The 14,927-nt window shown below is 43.2% G+C and overlaps 1 protein-coding gene across 1 annotated transcript; it reads left to right on the top strand.

Annotated features, from left to right (window-relative positions):
* Nucleotides 1-930: 930 nt before the first annotated feature.
* On the top strand, nucleotides 931-14,927 carry LOC130298055 (zinc finger protein 892-like). The gene is made up of 5 exons (XM_056550943.1): nucleotides 931-1,016; nucleotides 2,679-2,805; nucleotides 2,889-2,953; nucleotides 3,120-4,074; nucleotides 13,511-14,927. The coding sequence occupies exons 1-5, from the start codon at nucleotides 957-959 to the stop codon at nucleotides 14,434-14,436; spliced, it is 2,133 nt and encodes a 710-aa protein (XP_056406918.1). The 5' UTR covers nucleotides 931-956; the 3' UTR covers nucleotides 14,437-14,927.

The raw sequence follows: 14,927 nt of genomic DNA, 5'->3' as shown, positions 1-14,927 counted from the left end.
TCATTCTTATCTGTGTAATAACAGATGGATATGACTGAAGAGGTGAGGGATTCTGGGAGTGATGTCACATGACCTCATTCTTATCTGTGTAATAACAGATGGATATGACTGGAGAGGTGAGGGATTCTGGGAGTGATGTCACATGACCTCATTCTTATCTATGTAATAACAGATGGATATGACTGGAGAGGTGAGGGATTCTGGGAGTGATGTCACATGACCTCATTCTTATCTATGTAATAACAGATGGATATGACTGGAGAGGTGAGGGATTCTGGGAGTGATGTCACATGACCTCATTCTTATCTATGTAATAACAGATGGATATGACTGGAGAGGTGAGGGATTCTGGGAGTGATGTCACATGACCTCATTCTTATCTATGTAATAACAGATGGATATGACTGGAGAGGTGAGGGATTCTGGGAGTGATGTCACATGACCTCATTCTTATCTGTGTAATAACAGATGGATATGACTGGAGAGGTGAGGGATTCTGGGAGTGATGTCACATGACCTCATTCTTATCTATGGAATAACAGATGGATATGACTGGAGAGGTGAGGGATTCTGGGAGTGATGTCACATGACCTCATTCTTATCTATGGAATAACAGATGGATATGACTGGAAAGGTGAGGGATTCTGGGTGTGATGTCACATGACCTCATTCTTATCTATGGAATAACAGATGAATATGACTGGAGAGGTGAGGGATTCTGGGAGTGATGTCACATGACCTCATTCTTATCTATGGAATAACAGATGGATATGACTGGAGAGGTGAGGGATTCTGGGAATGTATGTAGTGATATTAATGTGTCTCTCCATACACAGGATTACACAGTAGTGAAGAAGTCCTCTAGTGGGCGCTGTCAGGCCCCTATGTGTGAAGGATGGGGAAGAACCCTGAGCCCAATCCCGGGGCCCCCACCTCACTCCCTGATACATGAGGAAATGGATGAACAGAAGATCCGAGAACTCATCAACAAGATGATGGAGCTGCTGACTGGAGAGGTGACACTGCTGGGACATTATATAGTAATGGAGGGGTCTGGTGATGACTGGAGAGGTGACCCTGCTGGGACATTATACAGTAATGGAGGGGTCTGGTGATGACTGGAGAGGTGACCCTGCTGGGACATTATACAGTAATGGAGGGGTCTGGTGATGACTGGAGAGGTGACACTGCTGGGACATTATACAGTAATGGAGGGGTCTGGTGATGACTGGAGAGGTGACCCTGCTGGGACATTATACAGTAATGGAGGGGTCTGGTGATGACTGGAGAGGTGACACTGCTGGGACATTATACAGTAATGGAGGGGTCTGGTGATGACTGGAGAGGTGACACTGCTGGGACATTATACAGTAATGGAGGGGTCTGGTGATGACTGGAGAGGTGACACTGCTGGGAATGCTGGGACATTATACAGTAATGGAGGGGTCTGGTGATGACTGGAGAGGTGACACTGCTGGGACATTATACAGTAATGGAGGGGTCTGGTGATGACTGGAGAGGTGACACTGCTGGGAATGCTGGGACATTATACAGTAATGGAGGGGTCTGGTGATGACTGGAGAGGTGACACTGCTGGGACATTATACAGTAATGGAGGGGTCTGGTGATGACTGGAGAGGTGACACTGCTGGGACATTATACAGTAATGGAGGGGTCTGGTGATGACTGGAGAGGTGACACTGCTGGGACATTATACAGTAATGGAGGGGTCTGGTGATGACTGGAGAGGTGACACTGCTGGGACATTATACAGTAATGGAGGGGTCTGGTGATGACTGGAGAGGTGACACTGCTGGGACATTATACAGTAATGGAGGGGTCTGGTGATGACTGGAGAGGTGACCATGCTGGGAATGCTGGGACATTATAAAGTAATGGATGGGTCTGGTGATGACTGGAGAGGTGACACTGCTGGGACATTATACAGTAATGGAGGGGTCTGGTGATGACTGGAGAGGTGACACTGGGACATTTAGAGTAATGGAGGGGTCTGGTGATGACTGAAGAGGTGACACTGCTGGGACATTATACAGTAATGGAGGGGTCTGGTGATGACTGGAGAGGTGACACTGCTGGGACATTATACAGTAATGGAGGGGTCTGGTGATGACTGGAGAGGTGACACTGCTGGGACATTATACAGTAATGGAGGGGTCTGGTGATGACTGGAGAGGTGACCCTGCTGGGACATTATACAGTAATGGAGGGGTCTGGTGATGACTGGAGAGGTGACACTGCTGGGAATGCTGGGACATTATACAGAAATGGAGGGGTCTGGTGATGACTGGAGAGGGGACACTGCTGGGACATTATACAGTAATGGAGGGGTCTGGTGATGACTGGAGAGGTGACACTGCTGGGACATTATACAGTAATGGAGGGGTCTGGTGATGACTGGAGAGGTGACACTGCTGGGACATTATATAGTAATGGAGGGGTCTGGTGATGACTGGAGAGGTGACACTGTTGGGACATTATACAGTAATGGAGGGGTCTGGTGATGACTGGAGAGGTGACACTGCTGGGAATGCTGGGACATTATACAGTAATGGAGGGGTCTGGTGATGACTGGAGAGGTGACACTGCTGGGAATGCTGGGACATTATACAGTAACACCACTGGAGGGGTCTGGTGATGTCTGTATCATTATGTGTCAGGTTCCTATAAGGTGTCAGGACGTGGCGGTCTATTTCTCCATGGAGGAGTGGGAGTATGTAGAAGGACACAAGGATCAGTACAAGGATCAGGTCATGATGGAGGATCAGCAGCCCCTCACATCACCAGGTAATAGACATGACTATATACACACGTCCTCTCATTATTTGTATGTAAAGAATGAATTCAGTCTCTGTATGTGTTCCCTACAGTCAGATCCAGTAAGAGAACAGCACCAGAGAGGTGTCCCCGTCCTCTTCTTCCACAGGATGATCAGGTAGATGGAGATATTCCCTATGATCTGTAGAAGGGCTGTGAAGCTCTTGTGGTCAGTCCCCTCACCCTCCATGACTCCTCATCTCCTGCTCATCTATAACATCCCACGTGACTTCTCCTACTGTCTGATGACTTTTACTATATTTCTTCCACATCTTATGAATCAGGGTGAAGATCCGAACAATATTAATGCTCCAGAGACAGATGTGAGCGGTGATGAACAGTATAAGGAGGACATTCCTACAGGGAAAGATCTGAACAATATTAATGCTACAGATATGAAGGAAGAAGAAGAGACAGATGTGAGCAGTGATGAGCAGTATAAGGATGACAATCCTACAGAGAAAGATCTTATCTATATTAAATCTACAGACATAAAGGAAGAAGAAGAGACAGATGTGAGCAGTGATGAGCAGTATAAGGAGGACATTCCAACAGGAAAAGATTTGAGCAATATTAATGCTACAGATGTGAAGGAAGAAGAAGAGACAGATGTGAGCAGTGATGAGCAGTATAAGGAGGACATTCCAACAGGAAAACATCTGAACAATATTAATGCTACAGATATGAAGGAAGAAGAAGAGACAGATGTAAGCGGTGATGAGCATTATAATGAGGACATTCCTACAGGGAAAGATCTGAACAATGTTAATGCTACAGACATAAAGGAAGAAGAAGAGACAGATGTGAGCGATGATGAGCAGTATAAGGAGGACATTCCTACAGAGAAAGATTTGATCCATATTAATGCTACAGACATAAAGGAAGAAGAAGAGACAGATGTGAGCGGTGATGAGCGGTATATGGAGGACATTCCTACAGGGAAAGATCTGATCTATATTAATGCTACAGACATAAAGGAAGAAGAAGAGACAGATGTGAACGGTGATGAGCAGTATAAGGAGGACATTCCTACAGGGAAAGATCTGATCTATATTAATTCTACAGACATAAAGGAAGAAGAAGAGACAGATGTGAACAGTGATGAGCAGTATAAGGAGGACATTCCTACAGAGAAAGATTTGATCCATATTAATGCTACAGACATAAAGGAAGAAGAAGAGACAGATGTGAGCAGTGATGAGCAGTATAAGGAGGACATTCCTACAGGTAACCGCCCAGGTGAGTAGTAACTACTAATTGCAGAGATCAGTCACAGATTCTGCTCAGTCACCGACTGTAATAATTTTTTATGGAATTTTTTTAAGTGGTACTCTGATGGAAAACTATTTTTTTTAATCAACTGGTGCTAGAAAGTTATTCAGAATTGTATATTACTATTTAAAAATCTTTAGCCCTCCAGTACTTATCAGCTCTTATCCACCTCTGTCCGTGTCAGGAACTGTCCAGAGCAGGAGAGGTTCGCTATGAGGATTTTCTCCTACTCTGGACAGTTCCTGACATGGACAGAGGTGTCAGCAGAGAGCACTGTGGTCAGACAGAAAACAACTACACATCTTCCTGTGAAGCATACAGCAGCTGATAAGTTCTGGAAGAATTAAGATTTTTAAATAAAAGTAATTAAGAAACCTGTTAAACTTTTGGGGACCAGGTGATTTAAATAAAATTGTGTTCCATCGGAGTACCCCTTTAAGCCCTGTGTCCTGTCAGTCTTTTCTGCTGTATATTCCTTTATTCAGTCAGAATATAAACTATAAATGATGAGAATGTGAGACGGTTGAGAATATAATAAAGGTGATTTGTTCTGATCATCTCCATCTGGTTTTGTGGTTCCTGACATTACACAAGGGCCATGAATCCGGATGATGCAGACAATCCACCAGCACCAAACATTTTCACTATAATGGATCTGCAGGATCAGAGGATTGAGCAATTGGCACTTGTAATGCAGACGCTTTAGAATCGTACGTCTCCCCTAGAGCCTCCTGTGCCTCAACCGGCAGCCACCTACCCTCCTGCTCCGGCAACTGTTTCTGCTGCCATAGAAGCCATTGCCTCCTGTGGGTTTACTGGATCTGCCCCGCTTCCCCAGCATTATGGGGGCGATCCTAATGAATGTAGAGGCTCCCTGAACCAAGTGGGCATTTATCTGGAAATGGTCCCGCAGTCCTGTCCTAATGATAGAAGTAAGGTAGGATTCCTGATCTCCCTCCTTACTGATAACGCTCTATCCCGGGTGAATCCTCTTTGGAGACTGATAAACGTATTATCTACGACTACAGAGACATTTCATCTCCCTGTCCGTTCTCCCTCTGCGGCAGAGCAGCTCATGTCCATGTAACAGGGGACGAGAACTGTGGCCAAGAATTCAATAGAGTTCTGTATTGTAGCAGCAGAAGTGTGCTGGGATAAGGAAGCGCTGGTGGACACGTTCTCTCGTGGACTCTCCCATATTATACAAGATGAGATTGTGGCCTCCTGGATCATCTGAAAGGGTGAAACCAATGCGGCTCAGGACCACCCCCCTTTCCGTGGAGGAGAAGGATTATAGTAGGGGGAGGGGATGTGTCTTTATTGTGTCCCTTTGCTCGGATCATGCCAAACCTGGTGAGGAAACACTTGGGGTCCTGCTAGGGACAGATATTGGGTGGGCTTTCTTCATCCCCAGAGTTCCACAAAGACAAAGCTATGATTAGGATTATCCTATCATGGTATATTTCCTCTGTGGTCACGCAGGTCCTCGTGGTCTCCAGTGCTGATGGGTATTTTGATGATGTGTTTGTAGCCAAAAACTCTATCCCACTCCAGCTTTGGGTCCTCTGGCCATGGAAGTGATTTATAGAAGACCCTTACAGCCCCCTCACCTTATCCATGAGACAGTTCCCTTGTCTGTGGTGTTGGGGGCACTTTACCAGGAGACCCTCTAGTTCCAGGTGATTATCTCTCTGCATTATCCTGTTGTGCTCGGTTCTCTTTGTTTCCAGAGACATAATCCCCGTTTGGACTGGGTCACAGCTGAGGTTTGTCTTGGTCCCCTCAGTTGGCTTCTACCTGTATATATAGATCGGTTTGTTTGGTTTGTATCTCCTCGGTCTGTCGTATAATTGTACACGACAAAGATCTTCTCTTCCTAAAGTATACCAGGAGTACAGCAATGTGTTTGATAAGATGTAGGCAGGGGGCACTACCTCCCCACAGACCCCATGATTGTACCATTGAGCCTCAACCAGGTGCTATACCCCCAAAGGGCCGAGTCTACCCTCTGTTTGTGGCAGAGAACCAACCCATAGAGGAGTATGTTACAGATGGACTGTCCCAGGGGTTCATCCAAAATCCAATTGAGGCCCCTGGGATTGGTGAGTTGAGGCCCCTGGGATTGGTGAGTTGAGGCCCCTGGGATTGGTGAGTTGAGGCCCCTGGGATTGGTGAGTTGAGGCCCCTGGGATTGGTGAGTTGAGGCCCCTGGGATTGGTGAGTTGAGGCCCCTGGGATTGGTGAGTTGAGGCCCCTGGGATTGGTGAGTTGAGGCCCCTGGGATTGGTGAGTTGAGGCCCCTGGGATTGGTGAGTTGAGGCCCCTGGGATTGGTGAGTTGGGGCCCCTGGGATTGGTGAGTTGGGGCCCTGTATCAATCGCAGGGGCCTCAATCACATTACAGTCTTATCCAAAGTAACTTATAGAGAATCTGACCCCTTGTTCTCCACACTAAAGCCAATATACGGGGTTATAGTGGGGTAAACAGCTTTACAAAGAGGGGTCACTTACTCACATCCGTGTAGTATATGCAGAGTTCCGGCGCTGTAATCTTTAGCTGCATTGCTATGTTGTGAGAGATTGTTCTGTATTACAAACTGGAGAAATGTGAATTCCACGAAGGTCACAAACGTTTTCCACCCTGAAAGCTGCCGTCACCACAGCTCCCATCCTGGGTCACCACAACCCAGCTTTCCCGTTCATACGATGCGTCTGAGACAGAATAGGTGTCTCACCTTCCTACCCCAGAGAGACCATTTTATCCTTATAGCTTTATTACCAGGAAACTTTCCTCAGTGTCCATCATTTGTCCCTCAAGGAGTGGCCGCACTTGTCTGTGGGTACTACCGGACCTATTCTAATTCTTATGGATCACAAACACTTCATTTACCTCCCTGCGGCCAAATGTTTATCTCTAGGACAGGCTAGGTGGGCTCTCTTCTTCTTCTCCCCATTTTATTATGTGTCTCCTTTCTTCTTGGCATTAAGAACACTAACAAATTGCACTAGATTGGTAAGATTGGTCCCAAAAAAAACAAGCTCTTAACCCCTTAAGGACCAAGCATTTTTCCGTTTTGGCACTTTTGTTTTTCATCCTTACATTTTAAAAATCATAACCCTTTCAATTTTGCACCTAACAATCCATATGAGGGCTTATTTATTTTTTTTAGCCACCAATTCTAATTTGTAATGACATCAGTCATTTTACCCAAAAATCTACAGCGAAACAGGAAAAAATATCATTGTACAACAAAATTGAACAAAATTGTAGATTATGGGGGCTTCAGTTTCTATACAGTAAATTTTTTGGTAAAAATGACCGCTTATCATTATTCTGTACGTTCATACGATTAAAATGATCCCCTACTTATATAGGTTTGATTTTGTCGCACTTCTGGAAAAAATCATAACTACATGCAGGAAAATGTATACGTTTAAAATTCTCATCTTCTGACCCCTATAACTTTTTTATTTTTCCACGTACGGTGCGGTTTGAAAGATCATTTTTTGTGCCGGGATCTGAAGTTTTTATCGGTATCATATTTATTTTGATCAGACTTTTTGATTTTTATTAATTTTTTTTATGGTATAAAACGTGACCAAAAATACGCTGTTTTGGCTTTGGATTTTTTTTTTTACGTGTACGCCATTGACCGTGCAGTTTAATTAACAATATATTTTTATAGTTCGGACATTTACGCACGCGGTGATGCCACTTATGTTCTTTATTAAAACAGTATATATATTTTTTTTAATGGTAAAAGGAGGGGGGTGGTAATTAAAATTTCTATTAGGGAAGGGGTTAAATCTATTAACTTTATTATTATTATTTTTTTACTTTTTTTATGCAGTTTTATAGCCCCCTCTAGGGGCTATAAGATTGCATACACTGTTCAATGCATTGCCATAGGAATTCATTGATCATTGTTTTCTGCGCTTGATTGCTCAAGCCTGGATTTCAGGCTTGGAGCAATCATACGCCGATCGGACGGCCGGGAAGAAGGTAAGACACCTCCCACTGTCCTCTCAGCTGTTAGGTACACCACCATTTCACCGCGGCAGTCCCGAACAGCTCCGCTAAGCTAGCCGGTATGGATTTCTCCAATTTTAGATGCCGCGATCAACTAACTAAAGGGTTAATACCGCACATCAGCCCGATCAGTGATATCCGGTATTAGCCGCGCGTCCTGGTGCTGATAGCAACCAGGTCCCAGCAGTCATGAAGCGCGCTCAGCTTGTGAGCGCGCTTCACAGATTGGGAGCCGGCCATGTACGTAAATATGCATCCGTGGTCGCTAAGGGGTTAAACCCATAGTTACATAGTTACATAGTTAGTATGGTTGAAAAAAGACATACGTCCATCAAGTCCAACCAGGGGATTGAAGGGAAGGATGTAAGGGGATAAGGGAAAGGGATGTAGTTTTATAATTCTGCATAAGCATTAATGTTATTTTGTTCCAGGAATGTATCTAATCCTGCTTTAAAGCTGTTAATTGTTCCTGCTGTGACCAGTTCCTGAGGTAGACCGTTCCATAAATTCACAGTCCTCACGGTAAAGAAGGCGTGCCGCCCCTTTAGACTAAACCTTTTCTTCTCCAGACGGAGGGAGTGCCCCCTCGTCCTTTGGGGGGGTTTAACCTGGAACAGTTTTTCTCCATATTTTTTGTATGGGCCATTAATATACTTATATACGTTTATCATATCCCCCCTTAAACGTCTCTTCTCAAGACTAAACAATTGTAACTCCTTTAATCGCTCCTCATAGCTAAGATGTTCCATGCCCCATATTAGTTTAGTCGCGCGTCTCTGCACCCTTTCCAACTCCGCAGTGTCCCTTTTATGAACAGGCGACCAAAACTGAACAGCATATTCCAGGTGAGGCCGTACCAATGCTTTATAAAGGGGGAGTATTATGTCCCTGTCCCTCGAGTCCATGCCTCTTTTTATATATGACAATATCCTGCCGGCTTTGGAAGCAGCAGCCTGACATTGCATGCTATTTTGTAGTCTGTGATCTACAAGTACACCCAGATCCTTCTCTACCAGTGACTCTGCCAGTTTAATCCCCCCTAAGACATACGACGCATGCAGGTTATTAGTATACACAGCCCCCCTCTATATACACAGCCCCCCCTCTATATACACAGCCTCCCCTCTATATACACAGCCCCCCTAAGACATACGACGCATGCAGGTTATTAGTATACACAGCCCCCCTCTATATACACAGCCCCCCTCTATATACACAGCCCCCCCTCTATATACACAGCCCCCCCTCTATATACACAGCCCCCCTCTATATATACACAGCCCCCCTAAGACATACGATGCATGCAGGTTATTAGTACCCAGATGCATAACTTTACATTTATCCACATTGAACCTCATTTGCCAAGTGGATGCCCAGACACTTAGTCTATCCAAGTCATCTTGTAACCTATACACATCCTATATAGACTGTACCGTGCTACAAAGCTTGGTGTCATCTGCAAAGATAGAAACAGAGCTGTTAATACCATCCTCTATATCATTGATAAATAAATTAAACAACAGCGGGCCCAGTACAGAACCTTGGGGTACACCACTAATAACCGGGGACCAATCAGAGTACGAATCATTTACCACCACTCTCTGGGTACGATCCATGAGCCAGTGTTCAATCCAGTTACAAACTAAAGTTTCCAAGCCCAATGACCTTAACTTACCTGTCAGATGTCTGTGAGGGACAGTATCAAATGCTTTAGCAAAATCCAGAAACACTATATCCACAGCCATTCCTCTGTCAAGGCTTCTACTCACCTCTTCATAAAAGCAAATTAGATTGGTTTGACAACTTCTATCCTTAGTAAACCCATGCTGGCTATCACTTATAATACTATTATCCCCTATGTATTCCTGTATGTAATCCCTTATAAGTCCTTCAAACAATTTACCCACAATGCACATTAGACTTACCGGTCTATAATTGCCTGGCGAAGACCTAGAGCCCTTCTTGAAGATTGGTACCACATTCGCCTTGCGCCAGTCCCTTGGTACAATACCAGACACCAGAGAATCTCTAAATATCATGAACAAGGGTACAGATATTACTGAACTTACCTCTCTAAGAACTCTTGGGTGTAGTCCATCCGGCCCTGGAGATTTGCTTACATTTACTTTACTTAACTTACCTTGTACCATCTCTACATTAAGCCAGTTCAATACATTATATGATGTGTTACCAGCACTGACCTGTACATGATGTGTTACCAGCACTGACCTGGCCAATGTCAGCTCCTTCTTCCATAGTACATACAGAACTAAAGAACCCATTCAGTTGCTCCGCCTTCTCTTGATCGCCTGTGACAACCTCCCCATTATCATTATTAAGGGGTCCTACATGCTCTGCCCTTGGTTTTTTTGTATTTATATATCTAAAAAAATATTTAGGATTAGTTTTGCTTTCTTTGGCCACCTGTCTCTCATTTTGAATTTTTGCTGTTTTTATTACATTTTTACAGATTTTATTAAGCTCCTTGTACTGTTTAAATGTTATCGCTGACCCATCAGATTTGTATTTTTTGAAGGCTATTTTTTTGTTGTTTATTGCTCTTTTAACCTCATTTGTCAGCCATGTAGGATTTAGTTTTAATCGTTTATATTTGTTCCCCTTTGGTATATATTTAGCTGTATAGTTATTTAGAGTTGATTTAAAGATGTCCCATTTACCTTCTGTATCAGTATTTGAGAACACCTCCCCCCAGTCTATGTCCTGTAGTGCAGCCCTCAGCGCAGGGAAATTTGCCTTTTTAAAGTTATATGTTTTTGCCTTCCCCGCCTGTCTTTGTTTTCTACATTTTAAGTGAAAAGTAACTATATTGTGGTCGCTATTACCAAGGTTTTCCCGCACAGTTACATTACCAATCAGCTCTGCGTTGTTGGAAATGATCAGATCCAACAAGGCATCACTTCTTGTTGGGTCCTCCACAAACTGGCCCATAAAATTATCCTGCAATAAATTTAGGAATTTTCTCCCCTTTGTAGTTTTAGCCAACCCCCGGCCCCAATCTATATCTGGATAGTTAAAATCTCCCATTATTACCACTGTACCTGCCCGGGCGGCCCTCTCTATTTGTTTATACAGCCGACCTTCTATCTCTTCAGTGATATTAGGGGGTCTGTAAATTACACCAAATATTATTTTTTCAGTATTTCCCTCCTTTTGTAATTCTACCCACAGTGATTCCACCTCCTCAGAATCATCACACACTATGGCATCGTTCACACTGACTTTCATACCACTTCTTACATACAGACAGACTCCACCACCTTTTCTGTTCATTCTATCCTTGCGAAACAATGTAAAACCCTGCAGATTGACAGCCCAGTCATGCGAGGAGTCCAGCCATGTCTCAGTGACCCCAACTATATCACCAGCCATGTCTCAGTGACCCCAACTATATCAATATGTTCCTCCAGTATCAAGGCCTCAAGCTCCCCCATTTTATTTGCTAGGCTTCTGGCATTTGTGAACATACACTTTACATTTCCATTAAGTTTTACACATATAGTCTCACTAATGGGATTTTCAGAGTTATTGGGGTTAATGTTATTATTTGAGTTATAAGGGCTAATTGTACTATTTAAGTTATTGGGGCTAATGGGATTTTTTGCGTTATTGCGTCTAACGTTGTTATTTAAGTTATTGGGGCTAATGGGATTTTTTGAGTTAATGGGGCTTATTGTAGTTATTGAGTTATTGGGGCTAATGGAATTTTTTGAATTATTGGGATTACAATTTTTCGGGCTACATTTATTTTTACAGCTGGTTTGTAACGCATGGATCTCCTTATCCACTGCTCTTAACCTCCCCCCACAGGACTCCTCTCCACCCGCCATTATGTCCTGACCCCTCTCTAACCTATCCATCCCACTGTCTGCTTTCTTTGCTTTATTATCCTCCCCCCACTCACCTAGTTTAAATACTCAGCCACCCCTTCCAGGATTCTCTCCCCCAGCACAGCAGACCCCCTTCCATTCAGGTGCAAATTATCCGTAGAATAGAGTTTGTACCCCAATGAAAAGTCAGCCCAGTGCTCTAAAAACCCAAACCCTTCCCCCTCACACCACGACTTAAGCCATGCATTTAACTCCCTAAGCTCCCGCTGTCTTTCCTGCGATGCGCATGGCACAGGAAGTATTCCAGAGAACACAACCTTAGAGGTCCTTCCCTTCAGCTTGGCACCTAGTTCCTTGTAATTATTCTTCAAGGACCTCCACCTACCATGTATTCTGTCATTGGTTCCCACATGGACCACGACAGCTGGGTCATCCCCAGCCCCCCCTAGTAATTTGTCCACCCTTTCCACCACATGCTGAACCCTGGCACCAGGGAGACAGCAAACCATTCGGTTGAGGTGGTCTTGGCGACAAATTATTCTATCCGTCTTCCTGATTATAGAGTCCCCTACCACAACTAACTGTCTTGGCCTACCTGTGTTACCATCCCCCACACTACTAGTTGAGCTGTTCCCCCGGCTATTAGGGAGAACAGTATCCACTAGGGTTGCCATCTCTGATACTGAGGCCCTCGCATCATCGCCCAACTTGGCAATTTTACTTGGGAGATCAGAAGCAGAAGTGACCTTCCTTTTCCTTGCCCCCTTTCCAGTCCCTCTAACTACATTAACCCAGCTCCCTACTTGGGCCTCCTGGCTAGTTTCTCCAACCTCCATTTCTACCCCACTAACTGCTTGCTCTGTAAGATTGTCAATCGCCCTCAATGTTGCATTTTTCTCCTCTAGATCTCTAATACGAGCTTCCAGGTGGGCAACATGCTGACATTTGTCACAGCGGTATTCACCCTGAAGCTGCTGCTCCAGAGATGTATACATGTGGCACAATGTGCACTGAAGAAAACCTCCAATCCTGCTGTCCATATCCTTGGTGACAAACAGCTGTTATTAACTATTAAGAAAAACTACTTTTATCAAGGGAGAGTAATACTTACAGTTACAGTGGGTCCTGCTTACAACTCCTGCTTTCTAAACTCCTGCTTATAAAACTTCTCAGATGTCAGTTAATCAATGAACCCCTCCCCCAGGTGTGCTACAGACCAGAGGGGGGAAAAAAAAATGCAAGGGCTATGCAACCGCTGGAGACACCCTGTTTGGAAAACAATGATCCACAGTATACTTAGCACATGAACTTCTGCTTATAAAACTTCTCAAATGTAACACTTAATAATACCACACTTTAGAATAAAGACCCAGCTTCAGCTAGACTCAGTCAGAGCAGGATCTACCAGTGTAGATGGAAAAATAAAATGTTATTGCTATGAGGAAAAAATGAAAACACAAAAGCTTAAATGTCCTGTGTTGTTAAAGGGTTAATACTGATAATAAAATCTGTGTTATTCTCTGCAGATTCTTGTACCAGGAGATCAGAGGAGAATCTTATATCTTCAGATTATAAAGCAGATGATGATATCACACAAGATACATATGAAGAACATTCCATTATCCCAGATACACCCTCAGCCCTTCACAGCCAAGATCTGTCATCTCATCCTTATATACAGGTCCCGTCTTCTCAGTCATCACAGGATGTTCAACAAAATAAAGGTCATAGAAGAGGTGTTAAAGATAAAAGAGCTCAAAGAGGAAAGAAGCCATTTTCATGTTCAGAATGTGAAAAATCTTTTACTTCTAAATCACATCTTGTTCAACATAAAAGAACTCACACAGGGGAGAAGCCATTTTCATGTTCAGAATGTGAGAAATGTTTTAATACGAAATCAAATCTTATTCAACATCAAATAGCTCACACAGGAGAGAAGCCATTTTCATGTTCAGAATGTGGGAAATGTTTTGCTCTGAAATCAATTATTGTTCAACATCAAAGAATTCACACAGGAGAGAAGCCATTTTCATGTTCAGAATGTGGTAAATGTTTTACTCAGCAATCAAATCTTGTTAAACATCAAAGAATTCACACAGGAGAGAAGCCATTTTCATGTTCAGAATGTGGGAAATGTTTTACTCAGCAAGCAAATCTTGTTAAACATCAAATAATTCACACAGAAGAGAAGCCATTTTCATGTTTACAATGTGGGAAATGTTTTACTCGGAAATTAAGTCTTATTGGACATCAAAGAACTCACACAGGGGAGAAGCCATTTTCATGCTCAGAATGTGGGAAATGTTTTATCCTGAAATCAATTCTTGCTGTACATCAAAGAACTCACACAGGGGAGAAGCCATTTTCATGTTCCGAATGTGGGAAATGTTATACTGGGAAATCAAATCTTGTTCAACATCAAAGAACTCACACAGGGGAGAAGCCATTTTAATGTGCAGAATGTGGTAAATGTTCTACTGGGAAATCAAATCTTGTTAAACATCAAAGAACTCCCACAGGGAAGAAGCCATTTTCATGTTCTAAGTGTGGGAAATGTTTTACTCAGCAATCACATCTTATTAAACATAAAAGAACTCACACATCTATATATTAACCAAGTACATAGGATAGTTGACAGTAATACATACTTATATATATTTATACAATATATGCTTCATCTCCAAACATGTTATTAATTTTTAAGAAGTTTTCTTTCTTATTATTTATTATTCTTATATTCATCTCCGCACACTGGACTTATAATAAATGTAATATTGTCCCTGACGTTGTGTATAGGGAATGTAACGCGTCAGTGTTGTCCCCGCCCCCATCTCATTATGAATATAGAGACTTTAGTTCAAACCATCGGTGCAAAAAAAGTTCCCAGTTCAAAATTTGAGAAACCTGTTTCATGTCAAAATTTCTTTAAATCTGTTAGATATT

This window comes from Hyla sarda (genome assembly GCF_029499605.1).
Source record: "Hyla sarda isolate aHylSar1 chromosome 1 unlocalized genomic scaffold, aHylSar1.hap1 SUPER_1_unloc_2, whole genome shotgun sequence".
Classification (NCBI taxonomy): domain Eukaryota; kingdom Metazoa; phylum Chordata; class Amphibia; order Anura; family Hylidae; genus Hyla; species Hyla sarda.
This window is presented reverse-complemented; position numbering and strand designations above follow the sequence as displayed.